Here is a 24,219-nt window from a genome sequence, read left to right on the forward strand (position 1 = left end):
TATGTATATTGACACACTGCCATATCCTGTGGATGTATATTGATACACTGCCATATCCTGTTGAGGTATATTAATACTTTGCAATACCCTTTTGTATATCGATACACTGCTGTATCCTGTTGATGCATATTAATACACTGCCATATCATGTTGATGTATATTGATACACTGCAAGATCATGTTGATGTATATTGATACGCTGCATGATCTTGTTGTTGTATATTAATACACTGCAAGATCTTGTTGATGTATATGTATATACTGCAATATTCTGTTTATGTACATTTCAAAATACTTGTAAGTTTTATCAGTCTTAGAATTATTTTAATTACATTTCTGTGGCAAATATCTGCAATTCGTTCCCACATTCCAAAAATCCTCAAAATAGGCCTTTGATACTGTCAGCAGAGAAGGCTTGTGGAAGGTAATGGCTAAGTACAGATGCCCGATAAAATTTGTATCCATGGTGCAGCATTTCCAGGACGGCATGCAGGCACGAGTCCAGGACAATAGAGAGACATCTGAGCCATTCCCAGTAACCAATGGCATCAAGCAGGATTGTGTTCTGACACTGACACTGTGTAGTTTATTGATATCCGCCATGCTGAATAATGCTTTCAGAGATTAAGATGTTGGAGTTGGCATCAGGCACTGCACAGATGGAAAACTGTTCAAACCCAGAAGGCTTCAAGCAAAAACCAAGGTTATGACAGACACCATCAGGGAATTCTTATTTGCTGATGACTGTGCCCACAATGCTGGCTCAGAAGCTGACCTGCAATGCAGCGTTGACAAGTTCTCCAGCTTCTGCACAAGCTTCGGTCTCACCATCAGTACCAAGAAGACTAAAGTCCTTTATCAGCCAGCCCCTGGAAAGCCCTATGTTGAGCCCAACAACACCGTCAATGGCCAAAAACTCAATGTAGTGAACTGCTTCACCTACCTTGGCAGGACACTGTCACAGAGCGTCACTATTGATGACGAGGCGAACCTACGCATTGCCATTGCCAGCGCAACTTTCAGCAGACTGTATGCCAACGTCTGGGACAGAAGAGGCATCAGCATCAGGATCAAACTAAAGGTCTACAGGGCAGTTGTGCTTCACACACTACTTTACGCATGTGAAACACGGACATTGTACCAGCGCCACACCAGGAAGCTGAACCACTTTCATACCACAAGTCTCAGGAAATTCCTCAACATCAAGTGGCAGGACAAGGTTCCAGACACTGAGGTACTTGCCCAAGCAGGTCTCCCCTGCATCCACACCATCCTGATGCAGTCCCAGCTATGCTGAGCAGGACATGTGCACATGCCAGATCACTGGCTGCCTTAGAGACTCTTCTATAGTGAACTGCAGCAAGGACAGTGATCCCAAGGAGGTCAGAAGAAATGCTTCAGAGACAGTCTGAAAGCTGCACTGAAAGTGTTCATCATAAACCCTGATTCCTGGGAGCAAACAGCAAGTGATCACGGTCACTTGGCATTCCTCTGTGCAGAAAGGCTCTATATTGTGCGAATCTAGCAGGACAGCAGCTGCAGAGCTGAAGAGGCAAGCCAGAAAAGTGCATGCCATCAACCCACATGGAGATGTTCCACTCATCCCTTGTCCCTTATGCAAATGAACATTCCATGCAAGGATTAGCCTCATCAGCCACCTGTGCACGCACAGAACAGAACCAGCCCCTCCAACCCTCGGATGACTAGAGTGGTCCTCATCGACACGACGGATGAACGAAAAAAATTCATAATAATACACTGCCATATCATGTTGATGTATATTGATACACTGCAAGATCATGTTGATGTATATTGATACATTGCAAGATCTTGTTGTATATTGATACACTGCAAGATCTTGTTGTATATTGATACACTGCAAGATCTTGTTGTATATTGATACACTGCAAGGTCTTGTTGATGTATATGTATACACTGCCATATTCTGTTTATGTATATTTCAAAATACTTGTATGCCTTCTCAGTATTATAATTATTTTAATTACATTTCTGTAATATCTGCAATTCATTCCCACATTCCAAAAATCCTCAAAATAGACTTCTAAAGTATTTGACATCTTTTGAAACTGGTGCAGAAGAAATACATTTTATGAGGTCTGACCTCATTTTAAAGATTAACAAATGCTCATCATTTCCAACAGTTTATCTCCGAGTACATTTGTCACAAAATTTAAGTATAATGGCAACTTTTATTTTATATCGCAAAAATGTCATGTAAGATAATGTCTCATGATGGCAGCTTATGGAGTTGGACTGTTGAAAAATGCATGGTTTATATGTTTTATATTCCCTTCCATTAGATTAAAATAAATATATTTTCTCAGTAATAGTTGAGTTGTGCACATTAAAAAAAAAATAATAAATCTTCTGAAGTAATACTTATTTATGTAATTTCAAATGATTACAATTGATTGTCTTTTACAATAAAGGTTTTTAAGTTTGCTCACCAGGGCTCATACAAGAAAGAAATCACAACTTCTTTCATAAAGCTCCTTTGCATTGATATATGGGTCTGTTTATAACGTCATGAAAAACTCTGAATTAATTGAATAAACCACCTAAAAGTATAGGTTCATGATTTTGATATTAAATCCTGATATCTTAACCCATCAATTTTAGGGGACAGATTAATGGTGAAAGGAACTGCAGAAGGAATACAAAAAGCAAAAGAGCTTTGGAAAGAGAAAACAAACAAGATCATCAGTAAGTCACACACCTTGAAGCGAGTGGGGATCAAGGAAGTATTAATGTCCGAGGAGCAGACAGGCATATTAAAGGCTCTTGAAAAGGAACACCGTTGCCTGATCCAGACAGAAACCTCAGATCTTCCATTGCAGATGGAAAAAAGTAGAGATATTGATGACGAAGAAAGAGTTTATGACACAATTAATTATGGTAAATTTAAATTCAGTCTAAAATTGAAGCTATTTTTTTTCTTTGGGATAACATTTGTTGTGTGTGTGAAAAAACTACAAATTATTAAAAAAAATTATCTAGCTAGTGGCTTTGTGTCAACTATCTTGGTAAACACTTGCACATGGTTCATCATGGTGATCATATTTCATAATAAGATTCTGTAAAATCTAACAATACTGGGAGCATTGGGGAACATAAGTGTATGTGAACAATAAGCAAACACACACTTTCCTGTGTTTCTGGTGTAAACAAGAAGTCAAGTCAAGCACAGAAATGCAATCTTTTGATATTCCTTATTAAGTGATTTGACAGATAATTGATCTATATACAGCATGTTACTATTACTGGGTTTTTCTCTTATTTTCTTTCATTTCTTTGATTAATCATATTTATGTAGTTGATAATATAAAGCAATATTGTTGTAATTGGATGAATTTCATTATTCCTTATGGAATATAAAAATGAGTGCATATGACCATCATTACTATAAAAGTTAAAGTAATCAAAATGTCTTATTATAATGGGATAATGACATATGTTGCTTGATATATGACTAATGACAGATTATCAGCAATCTTGAACCTTGGGGCACAGGGTCTGCTTGAATGCTTGGTATAAGAACTACTATAGTGTAAGTTCTGTTAGCTCATTCAGCTACCTGTGATATCATTACTTATTTTATATTGCTTCAGAACATTAAAACTAAAGCATGAAAAGATTTCACTAAGGAGTTAAATTTTCAGCAACTTATAAAAGGAAAAATGGAAATGTTGAAGTAAACGGTTTCATAATGAAATGCATGATCTGTGCTATTGCATTTAAGCTGGGCAACCAAGTTTTTCTTTTCAGGGAACCTGCTTGGTTATCATATGACTTTTGAAATTTGTCAGACCCTGGACATGTGACATATGCATGACAAATGAGATGAGTATAAAACTAATGTGGATAATTTATGTATCCTGATTGTATAATTAGTTGTCTGTTTATAATTATGCAGTCTGCTAATTCTACATTCAGTATTTTCTTTGGGCAAGATATATACCTATTCCAGACATTGGCAGTGTTGCCTTAAGCAAATCTTGTCTTGTTTCTGGATTAAAGTTGTTGCAAATCCAATGAATATTTTGTAGCACAGCAATCTTCAGATACTGCCGATTATAAGCTTTTGCAGTTTCTGCTTTTACAAACTCAGGAACCTACAAATCCAGCTGTTAACCAGTTTTGGTGAAGTTTAGGGTTCTTATGGAGAAGGCTTGAGTTTCTGTTTTCATGAGAAGAGTTTAGATCATAGTTTTGCCTTTTTAGGCAAATGAAGGAGCAGTGATATCACTTTCAGTGATGCGTTTATCTTCTGTCCATTCCATTAATTGGAAATAAGGCTTACACTACAGTTCTTTACTATTCTGAGTCAGAAAGGGGACATAAAGCTAGCAAAGTCATTTTGGAACAATATGTGTGCATGTTCATTTGATAGAAAACTACAAGATATCAAAAAGGTGAGTAAAAACAGAGACTTACTGTTTGTATTTTGTTAAACCTATAATCCACTGAGTAATAAACACCTTGCTATAAAATATATAAATAAAAACTTATTATATTTTTAAAATATTTAATCACTTTATATCCTTCATCAATTCTTTTCTAATTGCAGAGTCCATGATTAAGGAAACACCCAGAAGTGTTCCATATAGGTGTCAAAATGGTTTAACAATTTCTTTGACCAAAGGTCAGCTGGCACAACAAAAGGTCAGTAGATATTACCTGTTTATTGATTCTTTTTTATGTTGATTTGAGATTGGCTTATTGTTTGATTTATCAATTGGTTTCAGTATAATCAAGATATGATAACTACTATCAAGATAAGATAACTACTATTAAAGGAACAAAACTTCAATTGCTATTAAATACTGTGTAATATATATCTTAAACTTTTAATAGAATGATCAGGAAAACTTTGCCCAATTGTAGGAGACCCACTGTGTTTGATAAACTTTAGAAAGTTGTCCAGGGCTTCCCAGTGGTTAAATTTGGAGGATGGATTATTGTCAGCAAATCATAGTACATACAAGATTATGTACTTGAAAAGTACTATCTTTAATTGAAAAAAAAATTATTTTTGAAATAGTTAAATTAAACAGCTTGAGAAGCAAGATATTAATTATCAATGAATGTACGCCTCTCCTTCAGTAACTTGCACACAGGAGAGTCCAGAAACACAGTATAAGTGAGGGCGTGAGTTACCAAAAGATTTAAAATGGATGCCATCCTCTCTAGATCTTGACCTTGAGAAGGCGAGGACTGGTGGGATACTTTTTAATGGTTTAATAGTAATTTATAATCACATTGGAAACTAATGAGGTTGTTTGCTTTCTGTATGAACTAACTTTATTTTCAACATAACCAGCCTTTGAAAGATCATTAAGAATAGTAAAAAATATTATCTCCACCTGTGAAAATATTGTGTATTGCATCATTGCTTTCTTCATGTGCATGTGGACATAATCAAGTGATAATGTTGATTCAGAATTAAACAAGATTACCTTGTTTTAAAAAAATATTGAAATTTAATTTGTGAAATGACAGCCATTAGCGAGGAAACTATTAGTAAAATATTGATACCACAATTTCATCACAAGAGTTACTGCTCATTCTTGAGCAAACCTCTGAGTGCTAATTTTTCATGATGAACCGTATTTGTTAAATGAAGTATTTCATGCACCAATTGCTCCTTTTATTTGCTTTCCTTAATCACATTTCCTAATTAGTAGGATAAACCTCTGATTAGTGTTAGATACTTTAATTATATTACCTACATAATAAAATATATAACAGTGTTCAGTTGTTCAATTGAAATGACTTGATTGATCTGAGAGACTACCCTGACTCTGGCAGACAGGTAGGATTTGCATGCCTTTTAACTTTTTTTTTGTTCCACATCTTCTGTTTGGTTTGATCCAAAAGACATATGTAATGCAATAATACAAAGCAGGTACATTTTTAATTGATTGTAAATATGCAACAAACACTTCTACAGATTGGAGATCAAAACATAGTTGGCTCTTAATTAGGTACCCATAAATGTTTCTGGATATAGCTGAGACAATAGATGCACTTTCCCCATTTGTATCCAAGTGGACATATCACAGTTTTGATGATTACACTCAAACTAAATTAAACAATAGAGCGAAAACACAAATTTCACTTTGCAAAAACTTATTTAATTGGTATTGAGTTCTTAAAGTATTGCCAACAGTAAGCATTACTGACATTTTCATGGATAAAATTATCATCAAATATTGTTATATAAGGTGCAATGAGAATTTTCTATATAAAGAAATTTTAATAAAAATTCTTACTTTATATTAAAATTTGCAAATTTCATAATGCCGATTCATATTTCCAATCACTAACTGTGATTTTGACAAAATGAGCAGCATATCAATGTTTTGTTTATGAGCTTAATGATCACAAGTTTGTTCAAATTCAACAAATAGACACAAATTCTTTTGGTATTTGCTAGATAAAAAATGAGATTCATGCCTGACCCTATATTATAATGAGTTATCTGGGAATAAATTATCAAGGGAGAGATTTAAAGTGTTCACATCACAAGTTTCTCCTGATAGGCTGTTGAACATAATTACAAGGTTTAAATAACACACAATACATAGGTTCAATAGAACTTTATTGTACATAAAAAATAGTCTTTGGTATAATGGGGGCAAATCAAATCACAGCACACTGCACCAGCTGAGTTCTGAATTTTTCCTATTTGAATACCTCAGGAAGAGAGACTTGGGGGAGTTTGTAGGGTTGTGAAGAGTGTCTGACACATGTATGTGCAGCCGCAGGAAGCTGATACAATTGGTATATAGGGACCCTAATAACCTAAACTCTATATCTGATCCTGAGGATTGCTGTGATAACAGACATCAACCGATACTCCATGCATGCACTGTAGGAAGTGGGTGTGAAGTATATGGGCATAATAGTTGAGTACATTTAAGTACCGACACAAATTGGGGGTCAAAATCAAAGTTGTGAATCCATGAAACTGTGACTATGGAACAAAAGTGTGACTGTAATGAAGGCCTTCCCCCAAAAATTAATGATATATAAAGATGAGAATGCATTAATGTGGATAAAGAAGGCACTAGGTTTGGAACCGCATATATCATAATCCTGATGTGCATAAAGGTACAAATATTACATATATGGATTAGATAACCAATTAGGAATTCACATGCCCACTAATAGATGACAGAGCTGAAATGACAATGTAGCTTAGTTATTAGGATGTGAAAAGGAATGACTGGCATGTACAGCTATACGTCTCTGAAGTGTTCCAAAATTGTATGATGGTATCACTAAGTAAAGAAGCAGAATAGTACATTGCTCAACACAAGTGTGAACCAACTAGTGAGTCACACACCATGACATCTGTCTCTATGCGAAGTTAATTCTATCAGGGTACCCATGGATATATCTACAATGTGCATTGAGGACCATCAACCCAGGGTTTGGATAAGATGGTCTGGAATTCCAACCTTAGTAACACTGGTAGCCACCCCCATCCAGAAGGAGTGTCCGTTATGACAATGTGAATCATAACCTAACTGGGACAAAATGGCCTTAATGGTAGTGATAAAGAAAGTTCTACTTAAGGGGTGACCATTGTCCATGAGAAATAGTGGATCACAAGGGCGAGCTCCAGCTAATATACAAATACAGTGGAATTTCCTCATCACACAGTAAAGATATACAAGGACATTATGGTACAATAGCATAAATATTAATCTGATACACCTTGACAGAAGTCATGAGTCTTGGATGCCGTAAGTTGCAGAATGACTAGGCACTTATCCATATCCAATATTATGTCTAACATACACAGATTGTTTGTTGCAGAAAAATGGGCTTCACGAATAGCAAATTCTCCACACAGCAAAACTGCATAAAAACTCTCAAGCAATTTGTAGTAAAAGTTGGTGTAGTCATTCGGTCCATAGAGGACCCAGTTGCTGTATAAATGCCCCAACTGACAGTGTTTGATCACATGCTGCAACTCAGTCATCTGACTGGTTCAACATGAAAACATATCTAAATTTAGTTACTAGCTTATTATACTGGCTGCAATGTCATGTCTGGCAGAGAAACCATAGTAGACATAGAGGAGCCCATCAAGGGGCCAGAGAAGGATGCATTGTTTAGTACTTAAACTACATTTAATCAATTAAATTATAAGTAGCATGATAGTGATTTCTGAAGTGATGGCTTATCAGATGTATTATGTATAACTTAATTTCAGTTTTCTATCCCTTAATGTATCATTCAAACTTTTTTTTCAAAGTCGTATCTTAAGAGAAATGCATCTAGAGGCATTTTTTTAATTCTAATACTTAGCAATAGAATTTCCATTAAAGGAACACCAAAAATTAATGCTTAACCCATGTGGGGTATAGAGTTTTTATGTACCAAATATATTAGTAAAAAATATTACTATTTAGCTAGCACTGTGTGAGCTGCCCTTAGACTGGTAGTTGAATAAATTCAGAATGTATTTATATGCAGGTCAGACCAAGAAAGTTAAATTTCTAGTTGTTTTTTTCTTGGTACTTTTTTTTTATAAAGAAAGCAAGAAAGTAAACGTGTAACACTAATACTTGCCAGACCCTGCTTTCCTAAAATTTCTCAGCTTGAGCACATACTCAGCTTGAAATGTTTCATGTTAAAATTGCATTAGTCAAATTAAAGGTCAGTATCTCAGTATTAAGTATAAAAAGTACCAGCATGCTTCAGAACATAGGATCGATATATTTATCTTACAGAAGCTTACAATTAATCAAGTATTAAGCTTGAACTGTGTTTTGATTTAGTGTTGAGACATTTGATGAAACAAGGCTGGGAGTGTGTGACCTGTTTTATCAGTATCATTGGTGCTTTGACTAGATATCTCTTACTGGAAAATTTACTGAGCTTAATTTTTCTGTTTGATAGGTAGATGTGATCGTGTGTGCCACTTCCCCTGACTGTAACCTTGACAGTGGAGCTGCAAGTGAGTCACTTCTTCAGCAAGGAGGTCAAGGTCTACAGGAAGAGTGTAAAACAAAATATGCTGAGAAAATAAAGGAGGGGGAGGTAGTGGACATTGATGGGGGTGACCTGCAGTGTGACAAAGTCTACCTGACTGTGCTACCAGATTGGAGGAGAAGCAACAATGGTCAGGTAACTATGGCTGATATAAAAAAAAAACTTTCTATAATTGACAATTTTATATGTTTTTGTAGAAAGGACAAATATTTACAAATATTTTTTTTTAGAAATCACCAAAGATGCTCATATCTAGTCCAGCCTACCTTCAAGGGCACCTTGATTCAGCAACAACCTATCTTAAAGCCCCAATGTTGCTGTTTTTCATAAATTTCACCATTATTCCAATCTGTCTAAAGTTTGGAAGGAAAGAAATGTTCTGTGAAATAATAAAGATGTTAGGCTTAAAAGACTTTAGATAATCAGCTTAGAATTAAGAGGTTCCACCTTTTGATTAATTCTAAAGTGACATCATGCATTCAGCAAGTTCAGCTAGTGACTAATAAATTAAGAACAACAGCCACACATGGCAAACAAATTGATTCAATAGGTAAGGGATAGAGGTAGTCCTGCTTTTTTTAAGTGGTTCTGGGAAGTATGAAATTAAATAAGTTTGTATATATATCATGAATAATATGCTTGATCTTTTTCCTTCATTTTGGGGTCCCGAGTGGCCGAGTGATCTAAAGCACTCACCGTTGCGGATCACTGCCATCTCACCTCTGTCTGCGTCGGTTCGAGTCTCAGATTCGGCTAATGTGGTTATGTAAGAAAGCTTGCCGGTAGCTTCTCGTGGGTCGGTGGTTCTTTCTGGTTTTTACTGGGTTTTTCCTCCACCATTAATACTGGCCGCCATGTATAGCCTATCTTGTGCTGAAAAATGGCATTAAACCCTACAACAACAACAAAAAAATTCCTTCATTTTGTGTACAATTTATTTACATTTGATACAGAGTAATCTAAAATAATATCGTAAGGATTACCTACTGTATCTCTAGGTGGTGTTCAAGGGTTCTACTGTTTACAGTGGTGATGTTATCAAATCATTGTTCCAGCTAGATTCATTTGTATGCTTGTGAAAAATGGCCACATTTCTCAATTTGAGGGAGAAGTTACATGGCTCATAATGCAATGAATTATCAATATCTAGTTTTAAAGGAACCCAACGATGTTTAGGATCAATATCTTTCAAGATTCCATATAATTGTTTGGGTGATTTAGCATGTAAAACATTTTAGGTGTAATAGCAGCATTGGGGCTTTAAACCACCATGTAAGGTCTGTTAAAATCCTATAAGCCAACTTATAGTCGAAATGAACCTCAATTAAACATCCAGCTGTCTTTGGAAGCCACTTATGACTGTCACTTCTTATGCTGTTTAAAATAGGCTTGACTGTATTTATTATTGATGTAAGGGACACCTATCTAATATGGACAATGGATATAGTTTTGACCCAAGCAATTATTGTAAATAAACATAAAACACTTGGTACTTGGTTAAGTAGTGACATCTGTGTACTGTCTTTCTGTTGATTTGAAGTGCACTTGAATAGGCACCTTACACATCTAATAGTATTTGAATGGCCCTATCACTAAAGCAGGCATCCTGTGCATCCAATAGTATTTGAATTGCCTTATCACTGGAGCAGGCACCCTGCACATCAAATTGTATTTGAATTCCCCTAGCATTGGAGCTGGCATCCTACACATCCAATTGTATTTGAATTCCCCTATCATTGGAATTGGTATCCTATACATCAAATTGTATTTGAATTGCCCTATCACTGGAGACGGCACCCTGCACATGCTACTGTATTTGAATTGCCTTATCACTAAAGCAGGCATCCTGCACATCCAATAGTATTTGAATTGCCTTATCACTGGAGCAGGCACCCTGCACATTCAATAGTATTTGAATTGCCCTATCACTGGAGCAGGCACCCTACACATCAAATTGTATTTGAATTCCCCTATCACTGGAGCTGGTACCCTACACATCAAATTGTATTTGAATTCCCCTATCATTGGAGCTGGCATCCTACACATCAAATTGTATTTGAATTCCCCTATCACTGGAGCTGGCATCCTACACATCCAATTGTATCTGAATTCCCCTATCATTGGAGCTGGTATTCTACACATCCAATTGTATTTGAATTGCCCTATCACTGGAGCAGGCACCCTGCACATGCTACTGTATTTGAATCGCCTTATCAATAAAGCAGGCATCCTGCGCATCCAATAGTATTTGAATTGCCTTATCACTGGAGCAGGCACCCTGCACATTCAATAGTATTTGAATGGCCCTATCACTGGAGCTGGCACCCTACACGTCAAATTGTATTTGAATTCCCCTATTATTGGAGCTGGCATCCTACACATCCAATTGTATTTGAATTCCCCATTCATTGGAGCTGTCATCCTACACATCCAATTGTATTTGAATTCCCCAATCATTGGAGTTGGTATCCTACACATCCAATTGTATTTGAATTGCCCTATCATTGGAGCTGGCATCCTACACATCAAATTGTATTTGAATTCCCCTAGCATTGGAGCTGGCATCCTACACATCCAATTGTATTTGAATTGCCCTATCACTGGAGCAGGCACCCTGCACATGCTACTGTATTTGAATTGCCTTATCAGTAAAGCAGGCATCCTGCGCATCCAATAGTATTTGAATTGCCTTATCACTGGAGCAGGCACCCTGCACATCCAATAGTGTTTGAATTGCCTTATCACTGGAGCAGGCACCATTCAAATCCAATAGTATTTGAATTGCCTTATCACTGGAGCAGGCACCCTGCACATCCAATAGTATTTGAATTGCCCTATACACCTCTCCCTTGATATCTCGTACAGAATGGGGTCCACAAACATATACCACACTATAAGTGAGGGTTTGAGTTACCAAAGGACCTCCAAAAATTGAAAAAATCCGCTTAGACATGGAGAAAATTGTGGGGGTGGGGGTGGGGTTAGGGAACTGAGCTGTTTAATAATTGAATCCTCATTTTACAATTACATCGATAATAATTGTTAATATAGTGCTTTTTCTAATGAAGTTGTTCATTATTCTGTATAAATAACATTTATTTTCAAAATGTCCAACATGTGAATGATCATTCAAACTGGTTTCAGCAACCATCATGTATACGCGAAAAATTCTGTGTATTACATCACTGCTTTTTGTTTTGTTGATTAGTCTGGTTGCTGGAGTGGTATTTAATAGTATCCTGCAAAATCGGGAGTCATAGGAGCAGGGAACTTGACTAACTGTTGATACACCACCAAAAATGAGCAAAATTTGTTTCACGAAACAATCATCAGTGTCGATACTCAACTTTTGTATTGTTCAATTAGTACAATATTGATGTTGTGATTTCATTTGAAGTAATAATAAAAGTTCTTATCATCCTTGAGAATATCTCTAAGTGCTAGTTCAGAAATTCTCAGAAACTTGCTTGCCCACAGTGGTCTGTATCTGTGAAACCAAGCTCTTTATTTCATGAAGTATTCATTTTGCTTTGCTGCCTTGGTATCTTTGATCACAGTTGTGAATGAGTCAGTTAATTTAAGGTAGTTTATGTTACATACACAATAACATTTATAAGAGTGTTCATTTGATCAAATGGAGTTCACATGACATACGACCGGGGCCGCTAGATTTTAAGTTTGTAGGATTTGCGTGCCTTTTTAACTTTTCTTTTATTCAACCTCCTTTATTTGATTCAAAAGATATTATTAACGTGATAATGCAAAGAAGGCCAACTTTTAATTTAGTGCAACAATACAACAAATACTTCCGCATTAGTCAGTTATCAAAACACGGTCAGCACTTAGGTTCTTATATAAATGCCTGTGGACATAGCTGTTATGGTAGATTGACACGTTTTACATTTAAATACACATTACATTTATGATGATTACACTAAAGAGGAACTAAAAGATAGAATTAAAACACAAATATCACTTAATCCATTACCTCTTGTGCCTTTGTATGCCTTTACCCAGTTCGCATACAAGCGCCATTGGATGCCTCTTCCTGATTTGCATACAAGTGCCTTTTGACGCCTGCTGTAAACATCAGCCATTTTGAGTGGGTAGCGCCACCTTTGGGAAGAAACCCTATTAGTTACTACATTCATTGTTGTGAATGACCATTACTTCAGATCACGTGGTCGCTGTTTATGCTCTGGTCAAAATCTGCTATTTAAAATAACTGGGTCATATTCTCCACTCTCCAAAATGGAGGTCATGGATTTCGCTCAGTACTTACGGAGTTTTCACGATTAGAATCACAACTATGAAAGTTTCAATAACTTAGGTAAAGGCTCTGATATTGATGTAGGCAGCAATTAGTTTTTATAAATTATAAAATTCAGATGACTTAGTCATGTAGATGCAGACAAAGAACTTGTAAATTTCGAGTATGAGAAATGGCAACTGCGGTTGGTCACATGGCTTCACTGACTTGATGGTGAACAAGTTCTCTCAAGATTTTGAAGCAAATAAAAAATTCTTCAGTGAAAAATAATTACACAGCTATAACGATTGGACTTCAGTCTTAAATTTTTCCATACATTATAGATGTGTACCAAAAATGTAAAATGGTTAAAATTGCTGTTAAATGTAACATACATTACACTGCTTAACAGTTAACAGGTGGGCCTATATGTATGAAGTCGAATAGGTAACAGGTGTTCTATTTATAGCGCACTGCACTGGGTAAATTTGCTACATGTGTATCGAAGGGCTAAAAAGACATACACTCTGAGGTGAAGGGTTAATAAAAATTATTTAATTGGCATTTAAATATTAATGTACTGCCTACACTAAGCATAAATGACATTTTCATTGCTCAAAATTTCCTTGAATATCTTTAATTACGGTGTACTAAAAATGTCATTTGGAAAGAAAATGTAACCAGTTATATGACTTCATAAGTTGATAATTTCAAGATGTTGTTTAAAATTTCCAGGTCCTATCTACCATTTTCAACTATAAAACGAGCTATATATTAATGTTTCAGTTACCGATTTTGATTGCAATTTTCTTCAAGTTCAAGAAATAGGGATCAATTTTTGGGGTATTTTCTAGTAAAGAAATGGGATCCATGCCTGACCCCGCATTATAAGTGGGTTAGCGAGTTATCAGGGCACAAGTTATCGAGGGAGTGGTGTAATTAGAGCAGGCATCTTGCACATTAAATAGTGTTTTTATTAGTTTTTCTTTCAAAGACTACTTTAAGTATAAATGGAGGATTAGCTGAGCAGTGTCATTTTTTTCTTCCTGTGACATTGAACAGACCTGTAAGTAGGCTCCTTATTGGAATCAATTTATTTAAAACTATTGATTGCAATGAATTTAAAATTATTTCAATTTTATACATATTTATACACTTTAGTTACCTAATATTTTCATGAAGACAAATGAAGTGAGAAATGAAAACATTATGACTACCTGCATCTGACTTACAAATCATTGAGGTTTATTTGAATAAATCGTCTTCATTCTATGAAACAGTTACATGCTATTGCATTTATACTGTCTGATCTCTCGGGTGCACAAGCTGTTTTACCAGTGACAGACATGCTGGAAAGTTGGCAGTGTCAAAACAAGCACTGGATGATGAGCTGGAAGGTCAGCCGTGCTAAAACAACTAGTCCACCAAGATATCAGACATTACACGTATAATATGTTTCTTATATTCTCTATACTCACATGTACACCGAAAACTCTAGGGACCCAATCATTTTGGGTTTCAAGAGGTTTTTTGGTTTAGTGAGGTTTTCACAGATTTGAAAAAATATGTCTATTATGAAATTACTTTTGTGAAGAGAGTGAAAACATATAATTATGACAGAATATCAGTGTCTGTGTCAGGGATAGCACTGACTTTAAAAAAAGTTGTCACCAAAAAACTCACCAACCTCAATATTTTGTTGCCAATTTTAAAAAATGTCGCCATTTTCATAATACAGTATTATCCATTTATCTCGACATCCTCAAGACCAAGGTAATATTGTCGACATAAGTGGATGTTTAGATTGGGGGGGGGGTCTGAAAATAAATTGAACTTTTGTATACAAGTGAAATTTTTAAGAGATGACCTGTGACTGAAATTTATGCAGAGAAAAAAATGGAAATTTTGATTACATGTAGACAACTAATCTGAAATACACTTATTGACAACTTACATTTGTATAGTACACTCCACAATGTTTTAAATAATATATATGCATTATATATGCATATAAACCCAGGACTGTATATACAGTTTGAACATTTTTGTTGCCAATAAGGAAAAAAGTTGCAATTTGTGACATTGGCAAAGCCCAGCGCAATCCCTTGTGTGTGTGTAAGAATAGATGTTGTTTTTAAATACATGTATTTCATGAACAATTAGCTGAATAGAAATTACATTTCTTACCTATATCATATTACAGTTCTTCCACATATAAATACAGTTCCCATCACAAGAAACATCTGTGGAATGAGATCCTTTTTATAACTTTACAATTAGAATTGGAGCCCTGAGTGGACAAGTGGTCTAAAGCACTCAGCATTGCAGATCACTGCCATCTCATTTCTCTACCTGGGTTCAAGTCTCAGATTTGGCCAATATGGGTATGTGAGAAAGCTTGCCAGTAGCTTCTCATGGGTCGGTGGTTCTTTCCTGGGTTCTTCCTCCACCATTTATACTAGCAGCCATGTATAGCCACCTATCCTGTGCTGAAAAATGCATTAAACCCTACAACAAGAACAATTAGAATTATGAATGATACTCTATAATGTTGAAATACTCTGTATAATTCACAATGTTCACAGCTTATTCACTTTGCATACAACATTTGGGGATGCTTGCTGTGACTAAACTAATGGACACCTGGTTAATGGAAATTGATTTAGAAAACAGGAGTAATATTTCTAACTTTAAGATGTACTTGATCTGGTTAATTATGACATTTTACTGATCAAACTAGAATGTTCTGAATTTATGCTCCTGCAATTAATATTTTTATTGTTATTATTATTATTATTATTATTAAATAAAGAGCTGGCATTTAAAAAGAAAGAGTATGCATGATTTAAGGACTGAATGAGAACTACTAATAAGTAATATTAAGCAACAGATTTTTGTTTGAAATTTTAGATTATCTCTACCTTTTTGTGTTTCTGTTTCAAGTCTCTGAAAGATGTAATGCTTCAGTGCCTTACAAAAGCTGATGGTGACTCAAAACGAAGCATTGCCTTTGCTGCCATGGGAATTGGCAAGCTTCACTACCCTCATGAGGATGTGGCAAGTCTCATGTATAGTGCATGTGTTTCATACGACATCGAGCATCCAAAATCCACTTTGAAAAACGTTCACTTTGTCCTCTTTGAGAAAGATCACGTCTCTATCAAGGTAAGGAATTGGGTCATCTTTGAAAACAAAATTGAAGCCTACTCGTTTATCTGGACTTATTATCTTATCTGCACTCATCTTTGATGAAGATTCATTTACTTTGGCCAGTTACTAAAATTGTTCCATTTGGTCGACTGAAAATTACAAAGTTATAACAGGCATAGAAATTTTGTAACTCCTAGTAAAATACTATTATTGTTAAACTATGGAAAGGCAGGATAAAGTAAAAATGTATTCGGGATAAGAATACATGCAGTAGATAAAAAGCAAAGAGAATTGTTTGAAGATGAAGTTGTTGATGTCTTCCTATTTAAATAATTATGTAATTCTTCGGTTCTGATGTACAAAAAATGTAAAATTTTAGTCTCTAGCCTGCATTATTGAACTTCAGGTTTGAAGTGCATTTGAAAACTATGAAGGAGTCATATTCAAATAAATAAATAAACAAACAAACAAACAACCACTGTTTATTCATTTGTATTCATGAGGTACCAACTTTCATGAATTTCATGAAATTGTATAAGATTGAAATAGGAACTACATACCAGAGATTTAAAAATAGACTCATGAGTGGCAAATCCACAAATTTTAAGGGATGAATAAAAAAAAAGGATAGACACATGAATGGCATAACCACACCTATAAGAACGTGGTAAAAAAGTTTTAAATTTTGAGTAATATCATGGGCCACAAATGTATGGAATCAGTGAAAATAGATATCTCTGTAAGTGGCATAACCAGGGTCTATTGAGGAACTGAAAATTTAGGGAGAATTCCCCCCCCCCCCTTCGTTTGATGTAAAGAGGGAATTTTCTAAATACATAGGATGGGTTTAATGAAACGATAATGTCATGACCAGCAGAGATGATTTGAAATTTTTTAGCATTCATCTGATTCCTTGTCGCAATATTTGATAAATTTGCTGGAATCCCATAATTTTGCATCCTTTGTGTCCTTAAATTTGAGTTTGCAAGAAAATATTCTTTTCTTCAAAACCATGAAAAATGATGCCCTTGAAATAATAATAATAATAACAATGATAATTCAGTTAAAGAGGGTAACTCAGTAAAAACTTACCCTGTCTGAGGCCATCTATTATGCTAATCCTAGGCTTTACGTGGAACGAGTGTTCATTATCTATTTTTGTTCTTTGTTAACTAAGAGCAATGACTACATGATTTTATTGTTGCAGGCCTTTGAAAAAGAAGAGAAAAACATCTTGTGTGGAGGAGCAATACCAAGGTCTACATTGTCTCCAACCCAAGGTATTGTGTAGATTTAAGAATTGCAGTAAAGCATTCATTTTGTAATATTTTCTAATTTGGACTGAATGTTTAAAATAATATTCTTGCAACATATATATAATGGCAGTATATATAATGGCAAGTTTTGCTTTTGGCATTTTAGGTAATCGCTCATTTCTCAGCAATTTTAGCAGATCATCGGGATTTCTGTTTTACCCTGTAGGGGTCTTCAACTTTCAGATACATGTAAAATCAGCTTATGACTCCCCAGGAATGTCCACTTTCTATACTCAAGAAATAAAAGTTAAATGGCATTATAGTATACCATCATTCAGCTGGGCAGTCATTTGGGTGGGTGCAGAGATGTCAACCACTACAATTATGGTAGAATCTTTCCTGTTTTTAACTTTGAATGCCACCATTTTGGTCATTTCTGTCAGTCAGTTTTTCCACTCAAATAAAATTTGATATTGATAAGCTGCAACACAGATATATCAAAGTCACTGAAACACTTGTGACCACTTTGTGAAAGCATACACTTGTTTCTCAAAAGCATTTTTTTATTGACCAGTTAAAATTCATACCTGCTTAGTCATTTAATTCACCTTAGATAGTTTGAGAACGATTTTGTATTGAAAGGCAACTAATAATGACTATACTTCAATGAAAAAAAAAATGTTTCATATCTTTATTAGGTTTTGATAAGGTTTGGCATCTTTGCACATAGTTTCCAGATGATGTTTCAGTTTCAGATGCACAAATTTTGTTGAAACTTTTCTTATCTCAAGGACAGGATCATATTGATTTGAAACTAGATCAAGATCACTGTAGCTAAAAATAGATTGGACTGTGCATGCCATGTCTAGATGAATTTTTGTAAACAAAATTCAACACAATCTAGTAAATGAGTTCCCCTCCACCCCATCCTGTTGATTTTCTATTCATTATTGTCAGGGTCATCATCCTTGTCATTAAAAATAGATTTTGCTTAGGAATTCCATTTCCATAATAACTTAAGATCTTGTGAACAGATTGCAACACAATGTGCGACATGTGTTTTTGCTCACCTGTCAGGGATTAACAATATTGATTGGTAACATCAATGACTCCAAGATCAGTGTCTCTTTTGATAAAAATAGATTTTGTTCTTGCATCTCAGGAAGAACAGAGTTGGTTTGGTGGTCATTAGTTTCAATGTCAAGGTCAAAATCATTATTACTCAGAATAATTTTGGCTGTTAGATTTTATTTGAAGACAATAACTTACATTGTACCTCTCATTTGTAAGAAATTGTGTCTGTCCAAAAAATATCCCCTACTAATTTTGTATGTGTGTATATAAGTATGAGGGATTGTGGTGTACCATCAAGATTAAGGTCGCAGTTGCTAAAATAACAATTTGCCTATGCATTTAATCTCCTGATGGAAACTTGTGTCCTAGAAAAACAGATTTTAGTGAAATGTAGAACTTAAGTTTATGTTAATTTAAACAGGAACCCTTATGATTTGTGAAACAGCAACTTAAGGGTCAAAGGTCCCTGTTAAAATAATACATTATGCATAATACACTTGTAATAAAACTGATTATTTCTATTTATTCATAAAGTTCTACTTTAGTTTTCAACAGAGATATTTGTTTCTTTATGATCCAGTTTTATGTATTTTTATGCATCTGAATATCATGTATTCATACTATATTTGCATATTTTCATGCCAGTTATGAATTTAAGATTATAAAGAATATATCAGAATGATTTTTAAGCTCTGACATCTTCTTTTTATGTCATATTGTTTATATTATTGATTGCATAGAAATATAGTGTATTTAATGATGTAAACAATGTAAACAATAATATCGAATTCAGTCTGAAGAAGCAACAAAGTGAGACAGATCACAAATTGTATGTGTTGGTGTTGTTTCTGTTAGCAATATTTGTCAGTTTTGGAGTCAACTTCATTTCTTTACTTGAATCAAAATGGAACATGCATTTAATTGATTCATACAAATCTTATACAGTATAAACTTTATCATTATCTTTACATTGCATTAACCTTTTATTACATTAAATATTTCATACTGGCTATTGTCCATCTAGTACAGGAGTGATAAATGAAAATTTGAAGATATGAAAAAAAATTATTAAAAAATATTGGGATGCTCAATTTAAAAAGAAAAGTTTGAATATAAAAATACAAAAAAGTATTATTTAAAAATTGGGATGCTGCCACAAATTTCAAACTCAACCTCTTGTTTGGCAGGCATTACACACAGAAAGAATTCAGTCTGAAGAAGCAATAAAGCGAGCCAGGTCACATATTTTACCTGTTGGTATTGGTTTTTTAGTAATATTTGTCAGTTTTGGAGTCAACTTCATTTCTTTACTTGAATCAAAATGGAACATGCATTTAATTGATTCATACAAATCTTATACAGTATAAACTTTATCATTATCTTTACATTGCATTAACCTTTTATTACATTAAATATTTCATACTAGCTATTGCCCATCTAGGACAGGAGTGATGATGAAAATTTCAAGATAAAAATAAAAAAGTGTTAAAAAAATATTGGGTTGAGCAATTTAAAAAGAAAAGTTTGAATATACAAAGACAAAAAAATATTTTATAAAAATTGGGATGTCGCCACAAATTTCAAACTCACAACCTCTTGTTTGGCAGGCATTACATACAGAAAGACAAATGTAGGTGTTTATATAAAAAAAGAACTTTTGAAATAACTGGCTTTATTTTAATATGAAACAATTAAGGGGACATTTGGAATCTGTGATATTGACAATAATGTCACATAATTAACTGTTATAATTGGAAAAAACAACATATAAACTAGATGTTTCTTAATTAATTTGTTAATGAAAACCTAAGATAAATGAGGACTTCCAAATTTATAAATTTTAGCATTCTTGATCAGCAAAATACATCTTTCTTTCTTTTGAAGAACTTCTAATATATATTATTTTGAAAGCTATGTAACAAAGAGCTAAAGAAAATCTCCACATCAGATCTTTCAAAATTATATATTTGAGGAGCTTTAATAAGGGTTAGCTTCAATTTAGCTTAGAAAGAAATAATGGCAACAAAAGAATAGATTTCCAAGATATTGACATATATTTAATGGTAAGTCCTGTGTCTGCAAAAGTAATTTATGAAGAATATTACAAAAACTTGTTTGTCTTTCCTTATTTTCATAATAGAGCATGTACCACACACCTGGAAGATAGTAGCAGACACAAGATGCATTTCCAGTGCCACTGATTTATGCAACTGCTGCACCTGTACCTTTAATTTAACCATTCTCTCAATAACTCATGCACAAAGTGTTTCAAAAACATTGCATTATTAGTGAAGGTGCGAAATACCAAGGGACCTAAAAAAAATTTCAGCCCCACTAGATATTGAGATCATATTTTAGTTTCACAGATTACATAAAGCAAGCCATATCCATGGTCTTGTTTTATGTCTCATTTCTTTTTTTAAATTGTGTACATTGCTATAATAAATTTATTTTAAACAAGATTGAACATATACAAAATAGAATGATGCATAAACATGATGGATGCGTACTTTACCTGTAGAAAATATGTACATGACTTGTACATTTTTACATGATGGCTACTCCATTTTATAATCCTTCTTTATTTTGTTGCAAACATTTGATGTAATGTAGTTTACTTAATTAAAATATGTTGGGTAAAATGTTATGCCTAATTACATCTCCAGATAAAACATGTATCACCACCCCTCCTCCCAGCCATAATTACTGTTATGGGACTTTAAAGTAATTTCATTTAACATATCCACCTGAAATGCATCACCCCTTCCAATGCATTAAAACATCTATTCATATTAAGGAGGCTGGAGAGCATATGCCATTTGCATTACTCTTGTAGAAGCATTTGATGCCCATAGCATTTAGGACACTAGAAGCATTTGATGCCCATAGCATTTAGGACACTAGAAGCATTTGATGCCCATAGCATTTAGGACACTAGAAGCATTTGATGTCCATAGCATTTAGGACACTAGAAGCATTTGATGCCCATAGCATTTAGGACACTTGATGAAACTCCCAGTGTATAATCATAAGAAAACCTTGATATATACCGTATATAGTCGCATATAAGCCAAATAACTTAGGAAAAATTAAAGGCCTGGAAGAAGGGGTGTCAGCTTATCCATGGGCCAATGTCTAAACTTGACAGTTTTTAGATCTTTTTGTTGACTACTGTAATGGCTGTAAATCTTGGGACACAAAACAGTTATTTTTTCCATGTCCTAAGACATAGGCATGTAAAAAAAATAACTTTCGGTAACCTGACATTTATTAAACTGTTATAAAGTACTATGATTGATTTTGTTATTATTTTGCAAGTGCATATTTTCTGATTCCTCCAACATGAAATTAAATAAAGGTAAATACAGACTTCATAATTCGCGGGCCAGTTGAGTTTACATGGGAGACCATGCTAAACTATAATGTACAGTACCTACATAGTGCAAAGCATGCATAACATCACTTAAATCCTTATTTATTCCCAATCATATTAGATGCAGATCTTGCTTTATTAATTGTTTTGACCAAATTGCATTCTTCCAGATAATATTTCGGCTAGTCCTTAATAGCTGTTTCATTTATGTTGAATCACGCGCTCACGAGTTACTCATTTTCAATGATATAAGCAATCCTACAAATTGAGGTAATATTTTAAAAAAGGTATGCACGTTTAATTGTACAAGGCACATAACCAGTATAATTTACATGTTCAGGAAGAGTGTTAATAATAAAGGCTAATATTCTCATATAGATGAACTAAGATCAACTTCAATCAAGTTTAGTTTTGTGTTTTGGCTGAACAGACATCATAACTTTCCGCACAATGGAAAGCCTGATGTTTCGATGTTTCCGATGTTGATAGTCAGCAAATTTGTCTTTCGTTTTGCGACAGCAGTACAGGCCAGTTAATTGTTAAAACCCTGAAACTGGCTTGTGTTAAGAGCTGGCAACTATACCAATACATTGATGTGTAATTGCCTTTTATTCCATAATATTAGCACGATTACCATTATTTTGTAAAACAGGGTGTAAGGCATACCTATGAATATTTCAAAAGCCAAGTAGGGAGACAGAATTAAAAAAAAGAGATTGGGACCTAAAATCGGGAGGTTTTTCATGGCATTTTTAAAGCCTTGTTTTTACTAAATATTGATCGATCTTCCTGGTCCAATATGCGTGAAATTTGCAAAAAGACTTGCCATTTCTCCCTGTGATGCACCATATTTTCACCCAGGTCATACCCTATTTTCATATTGTGGTCAGTTGTGGTTAAACTGCACAATAGCTAAAGATTAGTCTTAAATAAACAAGCAAGAAAGCTAGCGTGACTAATTTAAAGTTAATCCTTATCTATGCAACTATGTTGTGAAAACAACTGGCCCTCTGTTGTAATTCAAAGAAACCATGTTCTACACTATTGTGTGTTACGCAAGCACCAGCATTTGATTGGCAAATAAAGGATTCCCAATTTTGTTGAACTAAAGGTAACAAAATAGCCAGCCTCATGGTACCGTACATGTGGCAACTATTTTGCCCTCTTTGTATATCTGACCTTATTCCCTTATTGTCAACTTGTAAAGCATTTAGCATTGTTTATTATAAAACATGCATTCTGAATTAGTTTTTTGATGAAACATTTGCTGCATGGTATGTATTTTCATTCCTTCTTTTAATTTAACCATGGTAATTAATATTGGTATATACGGTATAAAAATGCCAAGTGTTCACTTGTGTAAGTTTCATTTGTGGGAATGGCGCTATAGCATATGATGTTACAGCATTCATAGTAATCACTCTTGGGATTGAAATTAATTGTGGATGATTTGTTTTGCTCTGGTTTATTTTTTATTTTTGTATTATTGTAGAATTTTTAAAAAATCATTAATTTACGTGAATACTGTTTAAACTTAACATTCTGTTTAGTGAAGAAGTGAATTCTTTCTAGTAAAGTAATTATTTTGTCACAACAATAATTCACAGGTGATACAACAGAACATGTAGGACTTTTCTTGTTTAGAAGAAATGAAAATCAAAGACATAATGTAATAATTGGAGTTCTCTGCAAAAATTGGAAGATATGAAATTGGGAGGTAGGCATGGAGTGACCCCAAAAATCAGGAGTTTTTTTTCCCTCCTGGTGTGAAAGTTGACAGGTACGGTGTAAGGTTGCTTACATCAAAGCAAACTACAACTCAGCTTCTGTGGTATTAGCATAATTTTTGAAGCATTATTTCTGAAACTTCATTATTGTATTTTGGAGATATCATTAAAGTTTAGTGCAATGTTGCCCATGATTCGAGGGATGTACTTAATTCAGCGTGCAATCAAACCAACAATGTACATGCAGTGGCGCCATTGTATAAATACTTACAGTAGCCTTATTGCGAGCATTGAATCAAGCTGTATTGTTGTTCATTGTGTTGTCATACTGGCATTACATTTTAATGAGTTACAGTAGGTATT

General features: G+C 34.4%; 2 protein-coding genes across 2 annotated transcripts in view; both read left to right on the forward strand.

Moving 5' to 3' along the window:
• The window catches only part of LOC149795465 (uncharacterized), a 36,478-nt gene extending 35,768 nt beyond the window's left edge, over positions 1-710 (forward strand). Inside the window, exon 7 of the mRNA XM_089963807.1 lies at positions 622-710. Within this exon, the coding sequence (XP_089819933.1) occupies positions 622-710 (89 nt within the window). The remainder of the gene's footprint in view (positions 1-621) is intronic.
• Positions 711-755: 45 nt separating this feature from the next.
• LOC149795466 (protein mono-ADP-ribosyltransferase PARP14-like) overlaps positions 756-24,219 on the forward strand; it is a 61,638-nt gene continuing 38,174 nt past the window's right edge. The window contains exons 1-7 of the mRNA XM_089963808.1: positions 756-850; positions 952-1,250; positions 2,641-2,916; positions 4,589-4,683; positions 8,935-9,162; positions 16,220-16,441; positions 17,634-17,706. Of these exons, the coding sequence (XP_089819934.1) occupies positions 756-850; positions 952-1,250; positions 2,641-2,916; positions 4,589-4,683; positions 8,935-9,162; positions 16,220-16,441; positions 17,634-17,706 (1,288 nt within the window). The remainder of the gene's footprint in view (positions 851-951; positions 1,251-2,640; positions 2,917-4,588; positions 4,684-8,934; positions 9,163-16,219; positions 16,442-17,633; positions 17,707-24,219) is intronic.

Source organism: Sinohyriopsis cumingii, chromosome 7 (genome assembly GCF_028554795.1).
Source record: "Sinohyriopsis cumingii isolate HCF-2022 chromosome 7, ASM2855479v2, whole genome shotgun sequence".
Classification (NCBI taxonomy): Eukaryota; Metazoa; Mollusca; class Bivalvia; order Unionida; family Unionidae; genus Sinohyriopsis; species Sinohyriopsis cumingii.